The following is a 22,429-nucleotide window of genomic DNA, read 5'->3' as shown; positions in this document are numbered from 1 at the left end:
ATTACTCCAGTCCTTAATACTTCAAATAATAATAATAAAATGACACACAGTTATATAAAATTGTTTATTCTTGCTAAGTCTGAATAGGTACATTGACCAAAATTAAGAAATCAGTATACAAAGAAGCAAGAGAACCATCTATCAAAGTACAGAATGTAAATAAAAATGACAAAGCTTTCCAAAAGGTCTTCACACTAGGGTTTAGGGGGGCATTGGTGCTCTCACTGGAGGAGGTCGTGGTGGCAAGGGAGGCCCTCTCTGAAAGCCAAAGGGCGGGGGTCTGGGTGGGCCGGCACCATAACCTGGAGGTGGCATTGGTGGAGGAGGCCCTCTCATCCCTGGATGCATTGGTGGACCTGTAAAATACAGGAGGAATTACTTCATATTGAATTACGTCTATTTTACTTCCATTTAAAAGCACAAGGCACTAGTTCACACACACATACCCATTGGGGGACCAAATGGTCCTCTGGGAGGTACACCCATGGGTGGAGGAGGCATGCCGGGTGGAGGTGGTGCTCTTTGTTGAGAAGATCCAGGCGGACCTGGTGGGGGAGGCACCATTCCTGGATGTCCTGACGGATGCATGGGCATGGGTGGCATTCCCGGTGGATTCATTCCTGCAGGAGGGAAGTGTGGTGGTCCCGGTGGGGGCCCTCCGCCTACACCCTGTGGTGCAGTAGTACCTGGTGCAGGATGCATGCCCATACTGGGTGGCATCCCATGTGGCATTGTGCCAGGAGGAGGAACAGGTGGGAAAGCACCAGGAGGTGGCATTCCTGCAAGAGAAAATTTACAACATATTTAGACAAATCCGTAGGACTGGAGCAGTTTATTCCAGTCTTCAGAAGATAAATTATCAGTTTATATGATAAACAAATGTAATTTCGGCTAAACAATGATCGGAACACAAATGTGACATGCTAGACGTACGTCAGTCATTGTTTACATGTAAATAAAAGCCTAAATTAGATCATAAGTTATTAATAACTGACAAATTTTGCAACGTTTATTAAACTAAAGGAATCAATCAATCTGACTCGAGCTGAAAAATTACAACATTATCTTATGTAGAGCTGCTTATAGCCGAAATGAACTTTATACTCTTATGGAACTGAATTATCTGAAGTAGTGACTGAAGTAGTGACTTAGCTTCCTCATTGATTCTGTTACTTCCCAGTTTAATACCATGAAGCTACTTTGGAACAACCTGTATTGTATAAAGCACTATATAAACAGAGTTGAGTAAACAATAACAGAATTGTTGGGCAACTATCCCTTTAACTAACCTGGAATTGGTCCAAGGGCGGTCATGACCGGTGTAGGAATACTGGGGGGTGGAGGAGCATCTGCGAAAAGCTGATGGGGACGATCGGCCTGTGAAAGAGGATTCTGGGCGGCCAGGAGGCGCTCTGCAGCTGAGCCGTGCCTCTCGCCCTTTGAGTCTTTCTTAAAGGCATATGAGACCGTGATGGGCCGGTTGCAGAGATACTGGCCATTCATGGCTTCAATGGCTGCATCGGAGGCATCAAAACTTGCGTAGTTGATGAAAGCATAACCCTTCGAGTTGCCCGTGTCCGGATCACGCATGATCTTGGGTGTCTGAAGGATCACGCCAAAAGCGCTGAAGGTGTCATAAAGCAGTTTCTCGTCGATCTCAGGGTCTAAGTTGCCGATGAAGATGTTAGCGCCGACGTCAAGGTTCTTGTTGTGTGCCGAAGCCTTGTTGACTCGAATGGGTTTGCCATAAAGTTTGATCATGTTCATGATCTTTATGGCGTAGTCTGCATCCTCTTCGCTGAGGAACTCCACAAAGCCATAACCTACAGAATGGAGAGAAATCTCAACTTAAAATCATGCAAATGGTGGAGTTTTCTTCTTCTTTTTCTCTGAAGGTTTAAAGATAAGGTATCTCACCCTGATGTTGTCCTGTTACTCTGTCTTTGGGCATGTGTGTGTTTACAACAGGACCAGCTTGCAGGAAAAGCTCCCATAGCAAAGGTTCAGAGACCTTCTCATCAAGACCTCCCACATAAACAGTGGCATCTGAGAAAAATCAATGACAAAATTGAACACTACTGCACGGGACACAAAGTAAGGCCCTTATAAAATAAAATACACATTATTTTGACGTTTTTGCTACTTATAATATTCATATGGATATATTATATTAGCTAGATTAATTTCATCTAAATTAAAACCAAAACTTTTCTTTGTTATCTGTTTTTAGCAAGCATATTTTAATGAGTGGCAGTAAGCGACTCAAGACTAATCGAGAAGATATGAAACGCTTTAATCTTTCCATAGTTCTGCAATACTTTTCATTTCGCAAACATAGCGCACTGAAATATCCCTATGAGTTAATAATTTTTAAATTTACCTTGATTTCGTTCTGAAATCGGTCCCGCCGCCATGATGATGAATCCGGCGTGTGCCTGACGGAAGTGATTCAATACAACACAACAGCGCTTCCACAGCGCAGTGCTGCCGCCTACAGGACAGGAGGACGAACGTTATCGCCCTTGCGGTTGTTGTTTAGTTTAATTCTGATTTACTGCCTCTTTTGCTTGTTTGTTGTCACATCGCTCAATCTTTTATTTTATTTTGCTAAAGCTCGTAAAATGGAGCCAGGGCAGTGCTATATCAGTGTTTTAGCACCTTTCTGGACACCTGTGGAAACCCAATAGGCTACACACCGCATTGTTCATAATGCAAAAGTAACAAAACCGTCCTCAAAATCAAACATGCAGTTTATTAATTTATCCATGAGCTGTATGTACCCATCAATAAGCAAGAATACTGACATGTAAATGCTGCATGGAATGCGATTTACCAGCCTAATTTAAAATAAACAGATATATTTGCATCAAAATAAAGTTAATTTGCATTTTTATTAAAACAGTTCATTCCTGCTTATAAGCATATTAAGTGAAACCCCTTTATCTTATGTTTACAGAAACTGAATCTGTCAGCAGAAGTTATGAATGTGACAAGTAGCCTACATGTTGATACAGATCAGCTGTTTTATGACTCAGCTGTATGTCTGGTTTATAGACATACAGACTGGATACATGTACTGTTTGTTCTGAGAAAGAACTGAGATTTAACAGTTTTGTGTGAAAGTGTGAAGTCACTCCCATTGTGTGTCAGTGGTTCTACCTGTTTCACCTGCTCCTCCACCCAAACTGTCTCAAAGAGGAGTCTGACCAGCACAAGAATGGATCAATAAAGCTTTTCAGAAACCTGAGCATCTGCTTTTCTCCTCCCAGTGGATTTCGAGTCATTGTAACACGTAAGCACTACATACAGACTGACACATTACTGCTAGGGTGAACATGGGGACAGATTTAGCCTACAACTTTGTCTTCAAAGGTAAGTTTGAACCAATTGACTAGAGATCAGATTTTATTTCAGACAGTCTGAATGATAATACTAGTAATCATATCATATGAAAAAACAACTAAATTGTTTATTTGTTCTTGTTTCCTTGTGTTTCTACTAGAGGCATGAATTTGTAGGCAGCTGTTAATTTCTTAAATTAGAATTAAAAACTCAATCAGTTTTGTTGTCTTTCAGTGGTTTTAATCGGGGAATCGGGGGTTGGAAAGAGCAATCTACTGTCCAGATTTACCAAAAACGAGTTCAATCATGACAGCCGTACAACCATTGGAGTGGAATTCAGCACTCGCTCCATTCAAGTGGATAATATTACCATCAAGGCCCAGATCTGGGACACTGCAGGTCTAGAGCGCTACAGGGCAATCACCTCAGCGTAAGTCACTCACTTCCTCATCTCAAAATATATATTCTTTAATCCTAAGGATATACTTGATCTATGCACGTCCACATTAATCCTTATTTAGGATAATGCCGGCTGTGGAATTTGTATTGATTGATTAAGCATCACACCCAGAACCACTCTTTTATTAGTCTGGGCAACACTAACATGTGACTGACATCTACAGTTGCCCTAACAAGTATTTAGATTGCTTTTTACTCTTGGTTTTGAGATTTTATGTCGATGTAGTAACATTCATACAGTGCATGTTTAGTATCCAAAGAACTTTTTGAGAGCCACAACTTCACAGAGAGGATAATTCTTTGATATTTTAAGTATAATTAGCATGAAAGCAAATAGTGAACTTGAATTAATTCCATACTAAAAGATGCTGCATCAAGATTTGATTGTCTTTATTGTCACTTTTTATCAGTTTAATGCATACTTGATGACTAAAAGTATTCACTTAAAAAAAAAAAAAAAAAAAAAAATTGAATGGTATTGTATTTTTTGTACAAATTTGTATTTGTATTTACCAGTGAAAAGTAATGAATTATGTTAGGTTATGATTATGAAAAAGGACCTTTCTCATTTAAAACAAAGTAATGAATCATAAAGTACAATTTTAACCAATATCCATGTCCTGTTTCTGCACATGTACTAATGAGTAGTTTGGTTCTTTGTAGTTATTACAGGGGAGCCGTGGGTGCACTGCTGGTTTATGACATCACCAAGCACCTGACCTATGAGAACGTGGAGCGATGGCTGAAGGAGCTGTATCACCACGCTGATCCTCACATAGTTGTCATGATTGTGGGAAATAAAAGCGACCTGGGAAATGTACGCACTGTGCCAAAAGAGGAGGCGAAGGACTTTGCAGGTGCAAATGCATTTAATAACTTTTTGTTTTAGACTTGCAGGGTTTAGCTCCAACCCTAATTAAACAAGCCTCAGGATTACTAGAAATTTTCAGGCAGGGGTTTTGAAGTTACACTTTACAGGACAGGACAGTGCCCCCTCAGGACTGGAGTTTGACATGTGCCTCAAAGGTCCCATGATGTGCATTATTATTATTTTTTTTTAATGTTTCCTGAGGTGTACTTATATTGTTAGTATGATTTTTACATTTAAAATTTAGAAATAAAAGGCATTTTTATATCCTGATTGTGATGCTATTCCAAACCTGTGCAACTTTCTGTATTCTGATGAGCATGAAAGACAACATTTAGAAATATTTTTTTTTTTTGCATGTGCAATGAAAGTTAATGGGGTCTAATGTTGTTTAGACATTCTTCAAAATATTTTCTTATGTTTTCCATGACTAGAGTGTGAGAATTCCTCTTAATTTTCTATTTTAATTCCCTTTTATGGTTTATTTATCTGATAAAACAGAGTCCAAAGGCTTACTTTTTATGGAGACATCCGCATTAGAGTCAACTAATGTTGAATCTGCCTTCCTTGAAGTTCTAACAGGTGAGTTTGCATTTGACTTAAAATCACTAATTAACATTGAATCATAGGACGATTTATAGAATTTCGCTGATAAGCAAAAGTTTGGAATAATTAAGTTTTTTTTATACAGTGTTCACCGTTTTCTATTTTAAAATATTTTGAAATGTTATTTATTCCTGTGATGCAAAGCTGGATTTTGATCATCTCTTCAGACTTCAGTATCATCTGATCCTTTCCAAACAGAACTCATTCTAATCAAAGTTCTTTTAAGTTTTAGTCCAGTTTTTCAGTATTGTTGATCAAATAAATGAAGCTTTGGTGAGCATAAGATACTCATGATTATTCAAAACTTCATAACCAGTTTATATCTTTAGTTTAAAATCTTTGTAGATTTTAACCTATGTTAAATGCAGAAAGTGAGTGTTGATTTATGTTTCCTTCATCAGCAATACACCAGAAAGTTGCTAGTAAAGAGGTCACCAGAGGCTCGATCAGCGCGGTGACCCTGGGCCCCTCCAGCGAGTTTAACGAGGAGAGACGGTCCTGCTGTAACAGCTCCTGAACAGATGAATGAACATCAAGAGCAAAACTAAGACATTTATCTGTGACATGGATCATGTCATAGCTGCATGGAGGCATTTCTTCATACTTGACCCTCAGTGGATGTCATATCCGCGAGCAAAATGGGAGGGACCCACATTTTTATGCATTATTGTTTTGTGGCTTGTTTTTTTTACTTTTAAAAGATGTAAACAGTTGAAACTTATAATGTAAGATAAGATATGTTTCTGTCAATTATGACTTGACATGAATTTGAATTACTTTGAATGGAACACAAATGGGTTGTGCTGTATTATAAAGTTATTTATACGGTGTGAAATTAACAATATTTCTATTTTACTGCAGACTTCGGGTCTATAAATTAAATAAAAATATAAACCATTCAATCTTGGACTGATCTTTGATATATTTTTAGTTATTAATTTCTCATGGAAATACTCTTATGGATTTTTGCATTAATTTTTGCATTTATTTTCCAAAAGGGTGAGATCTGAGTTCTTGCATGCAAGAAGGAAAAAAAAGTGATTTTCATTATAGAAACTGGAAGACGCTCTGCACTCTGCTGCGGCTTGCAAAATTCATTATATTTAGCGAAACAGCAATATTTTATTCTTGAAATCTTATTCAGGCATGAAAAAGATGCTGTTTTAATAAATATATACAGAATTTTATGCAAGTTACAGCACCCTGAAGGACTCAATTTCTTTGTCCTGAGTGTGTGCTGACTTGGTAGTCTATAAAAATATTCCTTAACACACAGTTATAGCTTTATTTATTTATTTTTGTATTTTTATGCCATTTATGATACATGTTTCCATATGTAAACATGTAACATTATTATATTTAAACACAAACCAATAATGCAGCAATTGTTCAGGCCTAGTCATTAAATCCATAACCATCAAAAACTTGCAGTAAATAATGATTTATTTATTTGATGTTTTTATAAATTCATACATAACTAATTAAAGTGATTAGAGTGACATTCTGTAACAATGCTGATTAATCAAGTCCATATCTACCAATTTCGAGAAAAGTGGAAAACGTATTCTGAGTGGCAAATCAAAGTTATAACCCAGGGTTTTTTTCTTTTTAATTAGTGACACAAAAATGACTTGAAGGAGGACTTAAGTCTCAGTTCAGCTGATAAACACAGTCAGTGCCGGGGTATTGGGGCAGATTCAGCTGGTACTTCTGCTCAAGTGCAGGAGGAACGAATCGTCCTCCCAGGAAGTGGTAGCGTCCTTTGAAGTGATGGGCTGCTTTCTTAGGGGCCGTGAGGGAGATGAGCATGTCAGGCTGAATCCCATCAGGACAGCCGTTCTCCACATCCCAACCTAATAAATGTAAGAAGATATTTATGATAAACTAGTTTACGGTTATGAGGCATGTTGGCTCATAAATGCTAATTACAAAGATAAAAAAAATATTTAGATTGCATATAAATCATTGATTATTTCTGTGTGCTCTCACCTGAAGGTATGTCAACGCTAGCAACGGGCACAGAGATTTTCTTTAGTTGGGAGAGGATGTCACCGAATGGCTCTCGCACCGCACCCTTAAAACTGAATCCAAAGATGGCATCCACCACAAAATTATACACTTCATCAATCACATCAGCCTGAAGAAAGCATGATGGGAAAATACTCAATATATCACATATCAAACACATACACTGCCATTCAAAAGTTGAAAACTTAGATACATTACTGTTTAAACAAAAACAAACATCTCGTGCTTACCAAAGCTACAATTATCCATTCAAAAATACATAATAAAATTGTAATATAATAGTTACAATAACAGTTGTGCTACTGATATTTTTGTGGAAACAGTAATACTTTTTTTAGGATTTTTTGGTGAAGAGAAAGTTCAAATGAACGGAATTATTTTGTAACAATTGTGTGTAAATTTTTTGGAATAATTCTAAATAATAAATAAATAATGACTTTGTTATGTTAGTACATAACATTCATTCATGATTATATATAAAGAAGGAGGAACCCATATGAGGGCTAAAAACATCTGGGCCCCCTACAGTGTGAAAGATGGGGGTTTGTGTTGTACCTCAGGCATCTCTGTCAGGAAGGATATATCCATCTTCTCACACTGGGTGGTAAGATTCTGGAACAGCTGTTTGCTGGGGCGCTTTGGGTACAATACAGAAGGCTCATATCCCTGGGAGATTCACATACAATATGAATAAAATCAATACAGCTTCATAAAATATTACGTTTAATGAAGGAATGATTTATTTTCAGCGTAAGGTGAACTCACAAAGAGTTTGAGATGTCTAGCACAAACCAACCCATCTCCTCCATTATTTCCTGGCCCACAGATCACCAGAACTCTGGGTGGACTCTTGAGCAGTGATTGTAGAGGATAGCCCTATGAAGCAAAAACTGCTTTTTAATGTGTATAATGAATGCATTTGATCCTTTCTGCATGTCTGGTGGAGCATCAGTTGTACCTTTGAGACAGCTGTGGCACAGCTCAGACCGGCCAGCTCCATTAACTGATCCACACTGAAGCTGTACTCATTGAAGAGCTCCTCGTCAATGTGCTGAGCCTCTTCTTGCCTAAATACAATCATGTTTATGCTCATAATGCAAAAATACTAATAATCCTAATACTAGTAAATGCAGTGCATTTACACTCACCCCAAGTACTTGATTGTATTGGCCATAGTGCAAACCTGTCTGTGAGTGAGATCTTTACTGTAGATGTTACTGGCAATACGTGCACATGCTCCTGTGTGGGTCAGGACAGAGCCTCCTCGTGATGTCACAAGAAGACCGATTCCAAACAGGGCTCGAACTCCCAACATTCACCTGGCTAAAGCACCTGAACGAGGAAATACGATAAAAAAGATGTCACGAAATGATGGTGCATTTTGGTGATTTCTGCCTTCATAAAGAGAGAGAAAAAAAAGAGAAAAATGATGCTTAATTCTTGGAAAAACAGTAAGACAAGTAATAATTCTGAGCAGAGAGACCTAATAATCTGCTGCCCATATATTCTAAACTTGGTCACTCATTATTTTCTAGTAAGGAGGTTGTTAGCAGATATATCCAAAAAGTTACTGAATTGATGACCAATGCAATGCATTTTTAGTGTGTAACGAGGGATTAAATAATTAAAATAATACAGTCATTATATTAATTACGTATATTTTAATATAAATATACATAAATAATATAAATATACATATACAACTAATGCATAGGTTATAACTCAACCTGGGCAACATTCATTACATATTAAAAATTTAATTTTAGAACAGTTTAAAATGCCATTATCAGGTCAAAAACTGTCATGTGGAGAATCACCTTATATAAATATAATAAGCAGAAGCATTCATTACCTGTTAGCAAGTGTGTCTATATTAATGTCAAAACGGTCTGTAACAGTCGTTAACACCAAGAAATGCTCAAGTTACCGCCGGCAGACTAAAAACAGAACAAAAAACAATCCATTTAGAACTTAAACATGCAAAAGTACATCACATACCAAGGATACAAGCAGCAGCCCTCTGGAAACAGTATCCGGGTTAGTGAACTTGAGTCGCTTTTCATAATAACAGTCTTGCTTCTTTACAGTTTTGTTAAAAATGATCTAAATCAAATCAAATGTAATTAATTAAGTAAGTAAATAAATAAATAATAACAGTTATTATTAATAATAATTCTTATAGACGTTTGCTATAATGAGATTTATAGAGTGTTTCTTCTTTTTGCAGGACATAAACAGTGTGTGGATGCACATATGTTTAAAAATAGGGTGTCGAAATTATTCCTTGCATTTTCTGTGGATGTGTCCTTGAATATTATGTATATGTAATGTTTTCAATCCTATTTTGGAGCACCTCCTTGCATTTAGCATTTACATCTTTATGCTCAGCTCTGGCTCAGACCAGGTCTCGTATTGGTTGAATCCACACCCCTTTACCTCAGGTTGAGATGGTATGTTCCGCTTGTTTAATAGCGCGCTCAGAACGCTAATGCTGTGATAGTGTGAATGATATTCTGTGGCAGGTGCGATCATAAACACTGCATGATATGAATTATTAACTGGATGTGCTGACGCATTACCTGGCTTAAGGTAAACGCAAATTAATTCCATATAATTGTTATGTTATTTAATATAATAATAAGTTGTTGAATATGGATGGCAATAAATAAAAAAGAGGGGAAATACAAAGAATTTCTATAAAAGGAAATTTAACTTGTAACGTTACCTGTATTTTTATAAGGGCACCACAAAGGAAAGAATAACCGTCTAAGAAATAGTGGACTTTTTTATTGACATTTTGAGGATGCCCGAAATGTTTGACAATCAGTTGTTTTCTATCATAACTGCAGTATAGTTTTATTTTAATGTATTGTTTATTATTTGTGTTTATCTCTAGGATTATATAATTTCAGAAACCTACAGAGAAAGTTCACATCCTTTATTTACTGTTTGTGTATAAACAAATTTAATTGAAGACTGTCTTTGTGGAAGACTGGATGTGATATCTGCACTGATTCAGTATTAAGTTTCCAGTTAGAGATTACTTTTAATGGAAAAAAGGTAAATTCTTTATAAGAACAACACGTTTGCATTTGAATATGCAAACTTTTTTCTCCTTCTGTATCATAACTTTATCATGTCAAATCTCAAATCTTTGTGTGTAAATATGATGTTACATGAATATGGTAATCATTCAGTACAATGGTACCAGTATTACCATCTGATATAATCAAAATGCTATTTGAGTTAAAGTGGCTCAGAATGATATTATTTAATTAAGCAGCAGTTTTGCTGCAAACTCAGTGTAATTGAAACTCAGAGATGCTGTATCACTGTTGGTATGTCCTCATTGATCGATCTCCGAGCAGCAGGGCTTTTACATCCAGGCAGACACTCATGGACGGCCGCCATAGAAAACCCAGTAAATTATAATGTCTACTCATAGCTGCTGTCTATAAATTACCAAAGAGTTGATGGGCTGTTTGCCTGGCTCAGACACACGCTTTAAAGATCCAGCCATTGAATTGACTGAAGAGCAGTCTGCACAGAGCAATGGCTATGCACTCACAAATTGAAGTGGCACTGTAAAATCAATCTATTGATGAGTACCGGGTGCATGTTTCGTTGTAAATTAGCCTCGTTACATAAAGATGCTCATTGTGCTTTCCATGGTCATGGCTGCTGCACTTCAATAATGCCATCATGTTTTTCCAGCAAGGGTTTTAGTGAATCATGTTTGTCTCTTAGGATGCCATAGTAGGTTTTAATGTAGACCAGTTACTCTATATTTTTCAAACATCTGTATAAATGCTTTCATGTAAAAGCCTGACTAAGAAAATCGTGTGATTTGTGGATGAATATAATTGTTGTCTTGGTAAATGTATCCTGGTTGGTGTAGATTGTGGATCTGTGGCGCTGTCCAGTGCTGAAATCCCTTCCCATTTACGATTGGAGATCTGTGGTAGTATTCTGATTCTGTCTTTTCCGTAGTTTTCTGATTTTCCATAGAATTGTAGCATCTGCTTAGGATCATGTAACATCCTACATTTATGGGTGCTAAATTGCCAATGGCTTTTCCCCCACTATCAAGATGATGTCAACAGCAACTCTCTGCTCCTCTCCATCGGAAGTTCATCTAACTTGTTGTCTAATTCATTACAGAATTAAAATATAACATGACATTTATAATTAAAAGAGTTCAAATCTAATTTCTGTATGTTTTTCGTCATTTAAAAAGAGACCATCATAAACAACTGCATGTGAGTCAAAACATTATGAAACTGAAAATTATTGTTATGTTAAAAAGCTTTTCTTTTTTTCCTTCAAAGTAATACTTCTACATGGCTGGTAAAATCAATTTTAATCTCAAAAGTCTTATTTAATATTTAATTTATCAGTGAATATGTTTGCAGGAATTGCTTTTACAAATGCTTAAATGTTACAAGTACTGTTAATGTTTCAGATATTTTAATTATTAAACCATTTCCTGGTTTATTTATGAATTTGTGCAGCAAAATAAGACAGCATGTGGAATGTGATTCATTTCATTTAGCAGACACCCTAAATATATTTAGACGAGTTTTAAATGTATATAAAAAAGGTGAAGTTTAACCCACTCTTTCCTATATTACTTAGATGCAGTAAAAATACCATAAACTATATGCTGTGACTTTGCATGTACTTCTGTAATAAGCATTGAAACTGCTGCTCTATAAGAAGAAACCCAGCATGCTGTCTTAAAAAATTGACCAAAGAGACAGATTTGTTTTTAATTCACCTTCATTTAAACCCTGCTGTGGTTAATTATATGTATATTTCTTTTTCACTAGTTCTGGACATTGTCATACGTGGAGTAATTGGCTCCATCAAGCCTCTGTAAGTAATGACTGTTTGTTATTCTCTCCCAGAGGCCACGTCCCATCAATCTAGTGTGCTGAACTTTGGTAGTTCCCTCCTGTTGTGTGATATATGGACCAGAGGTTTATTAATGAGGCTCATTAGTGACTAGAAATTTGAGGTTACTTTGTATTTATACCATGTCAAGTCACATTTATTTCACAGAAATGAACAGTAAAATAACAGTGAAGTAATTTCAGAAGTAATGAATTTTGCAACAACAACTTCTGTTGTAAAGCAGCTCTACAGAACACAATTGCCATCATTCAGTTCCAATTAGTTCAGTGTTGATTCAATTTAGTTCAATAACAGTCTCAGTGTTGCAAAGTTTATCAGTTATGAAACAAAGCAGCTCTACAGAAGGCAGTTGTATATTTAAGCTCAGTTGAGGCCAATGCTGAAACTGTTGAATCCAATGAATGTGTCGATGTTGCAAAGTTCATCCATTTTGCATCAAATTTGATTCAGCTATAAATCAGCCCTACAGAAGACAAATCATAATAGCCTTCATGCATGCATTAAAATACAGTAACTATATTTTTATATGCATCAGTCTCAAATCCTTAGTGTTTAGTCATGGTCGTGGGCAATTTGATTATAGTGCACTGGTTCTGTTTTTATCTGAGGCGGAACAATTACTGTTGTCATTTTGTGCTTTGGCTTACTGTAATGAAACCAGATGGCCAGAAGGTCATCCTCAATTAAGGAAAATCCATTTCCATTCATAAAGTTATCCATTATCGTCTTCAGTTAATGTCCCAGTTTCTTTTCATCATTATTAAGACCAGAAGCCATTCTAATTTTGCTGTCCATTGTGTACAGCCTGCTGCTTTTATACTTTCCCAGTCCCTTCTTAGAGATTAAACATGTCTCCTTTTGCTTGATGTATTAATATTGTGGATATACCAATGATTTTTACCTATGCTTTGTGGTTGAGGCAGGTTGATGGTTAGACTAGTAGAATAGCAGAAGGTTTACCAGTGCCTACGTCTTATACAGGCTGTGTTCATACATTATTAATGCACTCTGTTTGGATTTGCAGCCCTAGTTGACATATGTCTAATCTTCCACTGATCTCATTAGCTAACAAAGATTTTGACAAGCATAAGAAGTTTTGGGACCCTATCTAGTGCACGGCTGAAATAAGACCTGTGCAACGGCAGGTGTCTGCAAATATTTGAATAATATTAAAATATTCAGTGTCATCCATTTAAACAGAGAGAGAGATAAACAACAGGAATTATAGGCATTAGCATGTTAATACCCTTCAGGATGAGTCTTGGTTTCTTAATGACAATATAATTGAGTTAGCAGTACAATGTTCGCTCTAATGTTATTAGCCAAAGTGGACAACACTCTTAAAATAAAGGTTATATATTTGCATCAGTGGTGATGAAACTTTAACGTCCATGGAAACACAAGCACAAAAGGTTCTTCATAGTGGAAACAGGTTTGATAAAATGCTCTTTAGATAAAGACAAAAAAAAATATTTTATAAAACTATTCCCTGAAAGGTTCTTTGGGGAACCAAAAATGGTTCTTCTATTGCATTTTTGCGAAAAACCCACTATTGGAACATTTATTTTTAAAAAGTGAATCTACATTTACATGTCTTCATCTGCACTTTGGTTAAATTATATATAACCTAAGACTGTAGACAGGAAATGCACTAGCTATTTCCTTTGTAAACACCATCTGGTTGGTAATTAGTGGACAGAAAACAAACATTGTCTGTTGACGAAAGTATCGAGCTCCCTCAGATTTTGCTCAAGGCTGCTGGATTGTGACTGTCAGTTGTAATTTGCTCCACCATATAGGTCACAGTCCTTACAGAGATGAGGTTATTGATTTTAAACCTGATACCACGAGATGGTGATTGAACCTCACCCTGTAACCATACTCTTCTCCTACAGGTCTACTCCATACTACTGGCCTATCGCTGTCATTGTGTCACCCATCTAACACAGGAAAACAAGGATCCAGAATGTTCAGCACAAAGAGGTCAGTACACCGTAGTAGGTCTATGTGCTTTTATATTTGGTGTTTTTGTTTGTTTATCTCTGTTATCAGTGTTGTTTTTTTCAATACTGTACTTGGGGTTAAATGTATCTTCAAAACACTAGTCCTGCAAGTGCATAGCAGCACGATATGTCATGTTTTTTTTAGAAAAATATTATAGTTTTGTGATTATTGGGAACAAACATGCATTTGCAAATAGATTTTCTATGCATTTGTATATTTTTTTTTTCCTGCGGCTAACATTTATTTATTTTTTGTTAGTTAATTTCAATGGAACCACCGCATTTTTAAAAAGGCCAGCAGAGAGACTTTCCGGAGAGTTTGCCGTTTTCTTTTTCTGGTCATGCTGCAAATGTCAAGTTTAATATATAGTAAATAATATTTGCAACAGAGGTTATTTGTTTACAATGGCTGGTGGTCTTCCTATTTGATGCATGGACCAAAACAACAGTATAGATACTTGTTCATTTAAAAAATACGCATCATAAAATAATCGACCATACAGAAATCAGTATGACTGCATGACTTAAACATTGGATGTAAATGCACCATGCCTAAGGCACACACAAAAGCAGTTCACACTAAGAGTTTTCTAAAAGTGAACTTTGTGATGAGAATCAAACTCCGGTAGCAACCCACAAGAGATAAGAGGGCATTATCATTTAAATAGAATAGACCCCAGGTGAAAGTAATCCTGGATTCTAATAAATGCAGGCTGTTGTCGACGTATTGCTGAAACATAAGTAGGGCTCTTGAATTTTGCTTTAGCCCTGTGATGCATCATTAGGAGGTTTAAGCGTAAAAATCTCAAGAGGATTACATAACCCTCTCCAAAACCCCTAACACAAACCTCATCCCCCCATCCCACCCCACCTCCCCACACAGCTGTCATCCCGCGTGATGGATGCCATAATCTGGATTCCTCCATATGCACTTTCCATTCCAGTATTCTGAGGATGAAATATTCTCCTCAAGGCTTCCAGACGTGCTCTAATGGTCAGCCCAATTGCATTAAAGAGGGCCGACTCCATTTCTGTTTTATTGATGACTGCTTTTTGGGATTGTTAAAGGGTTTGTTTTATTTATAAGTCGTTATTTTTTCTTCTTTGTGCCAGTCAAAATGCATTCATGCCTTTTCCAGCAGCATTTCAGGATGTTTGGAAGGGAGTCCTTTGAGATTTAGAGTTATTTTTAGCTGCAGCAGTACTCGCCTGTTATCTCTGCAAGAAACTCTGATGAATTGTTTGGAAAAAGTATAGAATTTATTTTTATAGCTTCTTTATAGCTTCCTGTTGATTACATTAAAAAGTCAAAAGGGTGATTTTTGACAAGAATAGTCTGAAGCAAGGTTTTAAGGCAGTATTATTAGGAGAACGGTTCTCCTAATGGCAGTATAATCAAGCCTCATCTCTGGATTTGTCCCGGCTAATGGAGTAACTACGCAAGTACATGACGTAAGGCTAGAAAAGAAAGGTATTGGTTTACAGATTTCTTAGTCCAGGTGAACAAGGATCGCAGTGGCAGGTTTAACTAATCACTAATCTAAATTAAGCTGAGAGCTGTTTCAGCTTTACCTGATTAACTGAAGGCATAGTGTCTGTTTAGGACGGAACAAAGCCATCTGTTACTACAATATTTGGTTACAGGTTTTTAGTTCCCTGAAAAAATAACTGTAAGCAGCAAAAAAAAAAACAAAAAAAAAACATGCTTGAGTATTTAGTATTTAATGTAATAACAATCAATCAATATATATATATATATATATATATATATATATATATATATATATATATATATATATATATATATATTAATTTATATCAAAAAGCACATCTTTACATATTTTTAAAATGAGTTATTATTTAATGAGCTGTTCCCATATATCTGAGGTGCTCATTTGGGCAACACAAGATTGAGTCTGGCTGATCCGATCATTTCCTGTGGTTTTTATAAAAAAAATGGCAAAAAATGTCATTTTCAAAAGGTTCATAGAATCCAGCAAGTTATTTTTAAAGGGGTTAACTAAAACTAAAACCATAAAAATGCCACTTGAATGTTAACTGAAATAAAATGTAAACTTATTTTATTTTAGCTAGTTGCCTAAGCAGCATGTCTCATTTTTATTGTTTAACTTTTTATTTTACAATAAAACTAAAACTGAGATAAAAGTGAAACAAAATCTAGGTAACACTTTATTTCACAGTTACATCTATTAGTTGCTTATGACTTTTCTCTCAATAAATTCTTAATTTTCTGCTAATTAATAGTGAGTAAGGTAGTTGTTAGGTTTAGGTATTGGGTAAGATTAGGGATGTAGAAAAAGGTCATGTAGAATAAGGCATTAATATGTGCTTAATTAGCTCTAATGCATGGCTAATATTCTAGTAATATACTGGTGCTGGTCATATAATTAGAATATCATCAAAAAGTTTATTTATTTCACTAATTCCATTCAAAAAGTGAAACTTGTATATTATATTCATTCATTACACACAGACTGATATATTTCAAATGTTTATTTCTATTAATTTGGATGACTATAACTGACAACTAAGGAAAATCCCAAATTCAGTATTTGAAAATTAGAATATTACTTAAGACCAATATAAAGAAAGGAGTTTTAGAAATCTTGGCCAACTGAAAAGTATGAACATGAAATGTACAGCACTCAATACTTAGTTGGGGCTTCTTTTGCCTGAATTACTGCAGCAATGCGGCGTGGCATGGAGTCAATCAGTCTGTGGCACTGCTCAGGTGTTATGAGAGCCCAGGTTGCTCTGATAGTGGCCTTCAGCTCTTCTGCATTCTTGGGTCTGGCATATTGCATCTTCCTCTTCACAATACCCCATAGCTTTTCTATGTGATTAAGGTCAGGCGAGTTTGCTGGCCAATTTAAGAACAGGGATACCATGGTCCTTAAACCAGGTACTGGTAGCTTTGGCACTGTGTGCAGGTGCCAAGTCCTGTTGGAAAATGAAATCTGCATCTCCATAAAGTTGGATCTATAGCTGCATCTCCATACAGCAGCAGGAAGCAGGAAGTGCTCCAAAACTTCCTGGTATACGGCTGTGTTGACCTCGGACCTCAGAAAACACAGTGGACCAACACCAGCAGATGACATGGAACCCCAAACCATCACTGACTGTGGAAACTTTACACTGGGATAAATAATGAACAGAAAACATTTGTTTCCATTTCCTAAATTTTTTCATTTCAAAATATGATCAAATACATTATTTGTGAGCATAAGAGGCTCTGTAGAGGAGTGGTAGGAGTGATGCTATGTATACGCCGTAGATACAGTGTTGTAAGATGAAAGCCATTTCTTGCGGGATAAATGAAACATGCAGTCCCATCTGAATTACGCAAGAGGACAAAAACAACTATTTTAGATAGGCAATAGTAGGAGATGTTTTGATGTGAAGCCTATATAGCACATATCCTATAAACATAAACACCCATGTGCACTCATTTTTTTGGCTGTGCAGAGGCACCTAACCACATCAGCGCTTAAACGGCACAAACAATGAGCACTCGGCTAATTCAGAGTGACTGTTCTGTAGCTGCATTTAATACACTCACTGCACTGCATACAGAACCTTTTGTAGGCCTCCTGAAAGTAAAAGACACGCTCTTCTTGAAGAAAAAGATCAGTAAAGTGGAAGAAGACCCTGATGTTCTTAAAATTGCGCCTTGTGAAATTCAATTTCCAGTGTAACTATGAAAAATGGCTGTGACTGAGAAATTGCCTTTAGGCCCTCCTTAATTAGTAACAAATCTTTTTATTTCTGGAGTGATTCATCTTCTACGATAGTCGTTTGTGGAGTTATACCATCTCCAACCTTGCGTAATTTAGTTTGACTTGTCTGTCTTTTGCAGAAAGGCAGGAAACTTTGCAATAACTAGGGTGTCTAGCTATAAAAACATGAAGGAACCCAAAGTACTTTTCTTAGAGAGGATTGTGCAGCCTGTGCTACAAACTCAAGTGCTTGCGTAATAAGCCAGCATGGAGACTTTGGCTGATGTTTCAAGAGTGATGGGTGGCATGAATGCAACCGTGCAATTTATAGTCATATTAAAATTGGCTTTACATTGCTGAGAAACTTATGCAAATTATATGTATTTGATTGCAGCATATGAAATAATTTAATACTACATCTCCAGAGAAATATACTACTCATTTGAATACACTCTTTAAAACTGAAGGGCACATTTATAATAATCTAAATTGTGTTTGACAGGATGGACAAAATAACCTCTCAGAGAAATTGATTGGTCTCTGGTTTCTGTCCAGGAGAGCGTCTCTCCTGGCTTTTAATAGAAATACTGAATATCTTTCTTCTTGCCTTGTTAAATTCAACATATTTTAAAGGTCTGCTTTTTGTCTGATGCTGTTTAATTATGAATAAATAATAAAATAATTTTATTAGCATTAGGATGAGGTTTTATTACAAGTAATGAGTGTTAGAATAGAAATAAAACTAAAATAGAAATTCTTTTAAGAATTTAAGTTTGTTTTGCTTCTCAGATTATCTTTTTTGCCATGAAAATACAATCTCAGATTTTAGGATAAGGCTAGTTGTCAAACGATATTGGTTTTTTAACTGCCGATATGAACTGATTGTATCCAAAATTGATTATATGATTCCAATGATATCGTTTCTCTGTGCCTTTATCGTTATAGTTGTGGTGTGGACTCTGCTATTCTTTAATATTGAGAACGATTTTTATGTTATCTATATAGTTATCATCCCTGGTGTGAACGGGCCTTAAGTTGAAGGCTAAGGCGAAGTCATGATAAATGTGTATCCAAAATTGACTATTGCACATAAAAAAAGTAATGTCAAAGCCAAGTCATATAAATGAATTCGCTGCATTCGGTTGCAATCTCTGTAATTATGGCAGTAGTGAAGTTATCTTATTTGTTACTGCTATTTTAGATTCAACTCTGCATTTCCGTCCTAGCTTGTGAAAACCGACATCTCCCCAGTAGTCTTTTTCTTTTTGTTAGTGTTTGTTTTCGTACGACATATTCAACAGTGACCCAGTTCCAGACTTAGATGTCAGACTCTCTGTACGACGAAGGCACAGAATGTGAATATTTAATATTCCTCATATTATCAGTAGGCCTGTGAAATTACAAGCTCACTGCTGGATTTAACGATTTCATTACACAGACATACATCTGCTTTGCATCTGTTGCCTTGTGTTGACATTGTATTGCATTGGTGATTGCGAAGAGGATGTTGCTATGCAGAGACCTTTCTTTGTAGTCTGTCAAAATATAAAAAATATTTTAAAAATATAGTTCTTAGGTTCTGCTTGCATTTGGCTGAACATATAACAAGACATTTAGGTGATGTATAAATCAGAATAGTAATACACAGATTTAGGTTAGTTAATATTTTATTATTTAATAAGATCAGCCCCCACAGCGTATCGATCTAACACCTGCTGCTGTTATGTAATATTTAAGGAGTTATAAAATCTGTCCTAATCTATATTAATTCTTTCTTTCCCTTCATTAAACGTGTTTCATGCTGATGCAGACATATTATGAATGATAACTGAGTGAAAGTTATTGTAGTGGATCTTCTTTTGACTGTAGTGTTTTTGATGTTTTGAAGGTGAGCAGTCCGCTCTACTTGATGAAACATTTTTTACCCACCATTTTAATCAGCTAATTTACACATGGCACGGTGATGCTTGCCTGTTGGCATTGATAAAGGTCTCCAGAGAGTATGTGCTTTGAAAAATCAATGCAAACCAAAATCTCCTCATGTTAGGTTTCATTTGCAGGACAAATATGTGTGAATGTGACAAGAAAACCCTTGTGAATTGTTGCGCGATCAATGCACAAATGTACATGTAAGAAGTGTTTTTCAAATAAACAATTTTTCAGATTTGTTTTATGAATGAGTGTTTCAAAAAGAGTGTCTGCACCCCACAAGTTTTTAGTGGATGCGATTGATATAAAATTGTGAATAAAATCAAGTCATGGAAATCCATTGGTGGAAAGACGTGTAGGAACCCTGAAACTATCCTTTCAGTGTCCTTTTTCAGTATCCTTTTTTCATGTAAGGTAGCTGTTTAACTTCTTTTGTTGGTTTTGTTTGTTCTCAAATCGCAGCCAGTTTACAGCAGGCAATTCTGCAGATGAACTACCTGGGCGTTGATGATGAACTCTTAGATAAAGCTTGAATGCCGTTGACATGTAGAATACTTGTGATGAGCAGTTTCATGTTTACAGTGACAATTGTAAATGAGAGCGAGTCCATTAGCTGATCAGTTCAGCCCAGATTTATGGCATCTTAATGTCTCCCTGTGGGACAATAAAAGCAGGTGATCTAGTCGTGAGAATGAAGCCTCATTTAGCCGAGAGAATGAAGCCCCCTTTACCAAGGTCAACGGCAATATCCTTTAGCAACCTGCTTTAGTTTGCCAGTGTTTATTGACATTTACCATGACGCTACGCAATATGGCAGTATTATGCTTTCTGTTGTCCTGCAGTTGTATACGTTGAGCTCATTGCTCGGGTGAAAGAGTGAGTGTGAGTCTTCAGACTGTTCTCTCTGAATCTAGGTCAGTTAATCTGGACGGGGCTTTCTGTCTGTCTCCATCATTAGTGTTGTCTGTAGCCACTGGCCTTCGGCTTACTCCTTTACTGCAGCATCTCCAAAAGAGCTGTCAGAGACAAAGTCACTTAAAATGCTTTCTCCATGCTATACCTTTAAGCACTCTGCAAATTAAGCAGAATACAATATGTATTGATTTTGTGTGGTATTTCAGCAAAAATGCTTGATGCTGTGTTCGTATAGAGGTATTAAAACATGAGTAAAAAATTTATTTTGAATGGATTATCATTATTATTATTGTTATTAAAACAATTGTTTTATATTTTAATATATTTCAAAATGTTAATTATTCCTATTTTAACAAAGCTGAATTTTCAGCATCATTACTCCAGTCCTCAGTGTCACCTGATCCTTCAGAAATCATTCTAATATGCTGATTTAATGCTCAGGAAACATTTAATATTAATATTATTAATGCCGAAAAATGGGAATACAGTTTCCTATTTATTTATTTTTATTGATTTACTGATTTATTTATTTTACTAGATTTTTCTATTAATTAATTACATTTTTTTTATTTATTCATTCATTCAGTGTAATGCATCCTAGCATAAAAAAGTATTAATTTCTTTAAAAAATTTAAGAACCCCAGACTTTTGAATAGTATGCATGCATGCATGCATAAATAAATAAATAAATAAAAATGTGATTTATTTATAATATTTTTTTTACAAAATTAGAATAAAATGATTTTATCGCAGAAATTGTCTTTTAAATTTAACGCATTTTCCTCCTTTTTTATTCTAGGTTGAAGAAGAAGTCCCAGTCAGTGGACATCCCTGATGAGGGTTATGCTGGTTCTCTGGTCAAAGACCTGCTGGCGTCGCCCCTCATACAGAATGTGGCCAGATCAGCCATAAGTGAAGAAAAGGAGATCAATACCACTAACATCCAAAAGGCTCGTAGTCCTCGACGTGGAGAGCTCAAGCGAGGGTATACCATCGGTGCGTGAGCTCTTCTTCACTAACCTTTCTGCCTAATTTTATTATCCTTCAATCGATTCTTTATATATATATTTATATTTCATATGGCTTCCTGAACAAAGCAGCCTATATATTAAGTTATTATTTATTATTTATCTCTGTTGTATTTTATATAATTTTAATAATTTCTTCATTTTAAAAATGTACAATGTATTTGTAGTTTGCTTTTGATCTAATTATAAGTACTTAATGATTTTAGGGTGTAGAATTACTTAGAAGTGTTATGGCGCATTAGAAAAAATCTTAGAGAAGGATCCCCATCTAGTCCAAATCGAACACTGTCTAACAATAGACAATGGAAAGGAATAGTCCAGTGAGACTTATTAGTTATGCTTAATCCAGTGTTGGCAGGGGAACTGGCTGTCTGGCTCTGCTGTAAGAGGAAAACAGATACCTTTGAGACTGTAATTGGAGGAGAAAAGAGGATCTCATCCCTCTGTGGACCTCCACACACACACACACACACACAGAGTAATTACTCTTTAAGTTGCAGGAGGTGCAATAGTCTCAGACAGAGAACCCTTACAGTAACCATAATAAACGCATTGCAACTCTAATACCCTACCATTTAAAAGTTTGGGGTTATTAAGATT

At 36.0% G+C, this 22,429-nt stretch overlaps 4 protein-coding genes across 9 annotated transcripts in view; 2 read left to right on the top strand and 2 right to left on the bottom strand.

Moving 5' to 3' along the window:
- Positions 1-50: 50 nt before the first annotated feature.
- sf3b4 (splicing factor 3b, subunit 4) lies at positions 51-2,458 on the bottom strand. The gene is made up of 5 exons (XM_026289726.1): positions 2,381-2,458; positions 1,918-2,046; positions 1,290-1,823; positions 447-779; positions 51-356 (listed from the first exon to the last, which is right to left on the bottom strand). Exons 1-5 carry the CDS (start codon positions 2,412-2,414, stop codon positions 202-204), a joined length of 1,185 nt encoding a protein of 394 aa, XP_026145511.1. The 5' UTR covers positions 2,415-2,458; the 3' UTR covers positions 51-201.
- A 738-nt stretch (positions 2,459-3,196) lies between these two features.
- Positions 3,197-6,177, top strand: LOC113119962 (ras-related protein Rab-25-like). Its single transcript, XM_026289730.1, has 5 exons — positions 3,197-3,372; positions 3,577-3,772; positions 4,465-4,658; positions 5,171-5,251; positions 5,677-6,177. The coding sequence occupies exons 1-5, from the start codon at positions 3,336-3,338 to the stop codon at positions 5,790-5,792; spliced, it is 624 nt and encodes a 207-aa protein (XP_026145515.1). The 5' UTR covers positions 3,197-3,335; the 3' UTR covers positions 5,793-6,177.
- Positions 6,178-6,554: 377 nt separating this feature from the next.
- Positions 6,555-9,350, bottom strand: naxe (NAD(P)HX epimerase). 3 transcript variants are annotated; one of them, XM_026289729.1, is made up of 8 exons: positions 9,302-9,338; positions 9,156-9,192; positions 8,452-8,635; positions 8,262-8,370; positions 8,069-8,179; positions 7,859-7,969; positions 7,265-7,412; positions 6,555-7,128 (listed from the first exon to the last, which is right to left on the bottom strand). In XM_026289729.1, exons 3-8 carry the CDS (start codon positions 8,616-8,618, stop codon positions 6,926-6,928), a joined length of 849 nt encoding a protein of 282 aa, XP_026145514.1. In that variant the 5' UTR covers positions 8,619-8,635; positions 9,156-9,192; positions 9,302-9,338; the 3' UTR covers positions 6,555-6,925. The 3 variants fall into 3 exon arrangements, with proteins under 3 accessions (XP_026145514.1, XP_026145512.1, XP_026145513.1); XM_026289727.1 differs by having other exon boundaries at positions 9,156-9,335; XM_026289728.1 differs by lacking the exon at positions 9,156-9,192 and having other exon boundaries at positions 6,701-7,128; positions 9,302-9,350.
- A 431-nt stretch (positions 9,351-9,781) lies between these two features.
- The window catches only part of oxr1b (oxidation resistance 1b), a 50,397-nt gene continuing 37,749 nt past the window's right edge, over positions 9,782-22,429 (top strand). For 3 of the 4 annotated variants that reach the window (XM_026289721.1, XM_026289719.1, XM_026289722.1), the window contains exons 1-3: positions 9,790-9,892; positions 14,113-14,200; positions 21,601-21,797. In XM_026289721.1, coding sequence (XP_026145506.1) covers positions 14,184-14,200; positions 21,601-21,797 — 214 coding nt within the window. In that variant the 5' untranslated portion in view covers positions 9,790-9,892; positions 14,113-14,183. Of the gene's footprint in view, positions 9,893-12,132; positions 12,179-14,112; positions 14,201-21,600; positions 21,798-22,429 lie in introns of all 4 variants that reach the window. The other variant, XM_026289720.1, reaches the window with a different exon arrangement.

Source organism: Carassius auratus, chromosome 19 (assembly GCF_003368295.1).
Source record: "Carassius auratus strain Wakin chromosome 19, ASM336829v1, whole genome shotgun sequence".
Classification (NCBI taxonomy): Eukaryota; Metazoa; Chordata; class Actinopteri; order Cypriniformes; family Cyprinidae; genus Carassius; species Carassius auratus.
The sequence above is the reverse complement of the archived record's forward strand: the minus strand, read 5'-3'. Positions and strand labels throughout refer to the sequence as shown.

Bases quoted from the DNA above. Each gene is read 5' to 3' on its own strand.
- sf3b4 (XM_026289726.1), bottom strand. From the start codon at position 2,414: ATGGCGGCGGGACCGATTTCAGAACGAAATCAAG. The intron at 780-1,289 runs GTTAGTTAAAGG...TTTCTCTTGCAG, and splicing joins CGCCCTTGGACCAATTCCAG to GAATGCCACCTCCTGGTGCT. The intron at 357-446 runs GTATGTGTGTGT...TGTATTTTACAG, and splicing joins ACCATTTGGTCCCCCAATGG to GTCCACCAATGCATCCAGGG.
- LOC113119962 (XM_026289730.1), top strand. From the start codon at position 3,336: ATGGGGACAGATTTAGCCTACAACTTTGTCTTCAAAG. The intron at 4,659-5,170 runs GTGCAAATGCAT...CTGATAAAACAG, and splicing joins GGAGGCGAAGGACTTTGCAG to AGTCCAAAGGCTTACTTTTT. The intron at 5,252-5,676 runs GTGAGTTTGCAT...TTCCTTCATCAG, and splicing joins CTTCCTTGAAGTTCTAACAG to CAATACACCAGAAAGTTGCT.
- naxe (XM_026289728.1), bottom strand. From the start codon at position 8,618: ATGTTGGGAGTTCGAGCCCTGTTTGGAATCGGTCTTCTTGTGACATCA. The intron at 8,180-8,261 runs GTACAACTGATG...TTTGCTTCATAG, and splicing joins GTGCCACAGCTGTCTCAAAG to GGCTATCCTCTACAATCACT. The intron at 7,129-7,264 runs GTGAGAGCACAC...TACATTTATTAG, and splicing joins TAGCGTTGACATACCTTCAG to GTTGGGATGTGGAGAACGGC.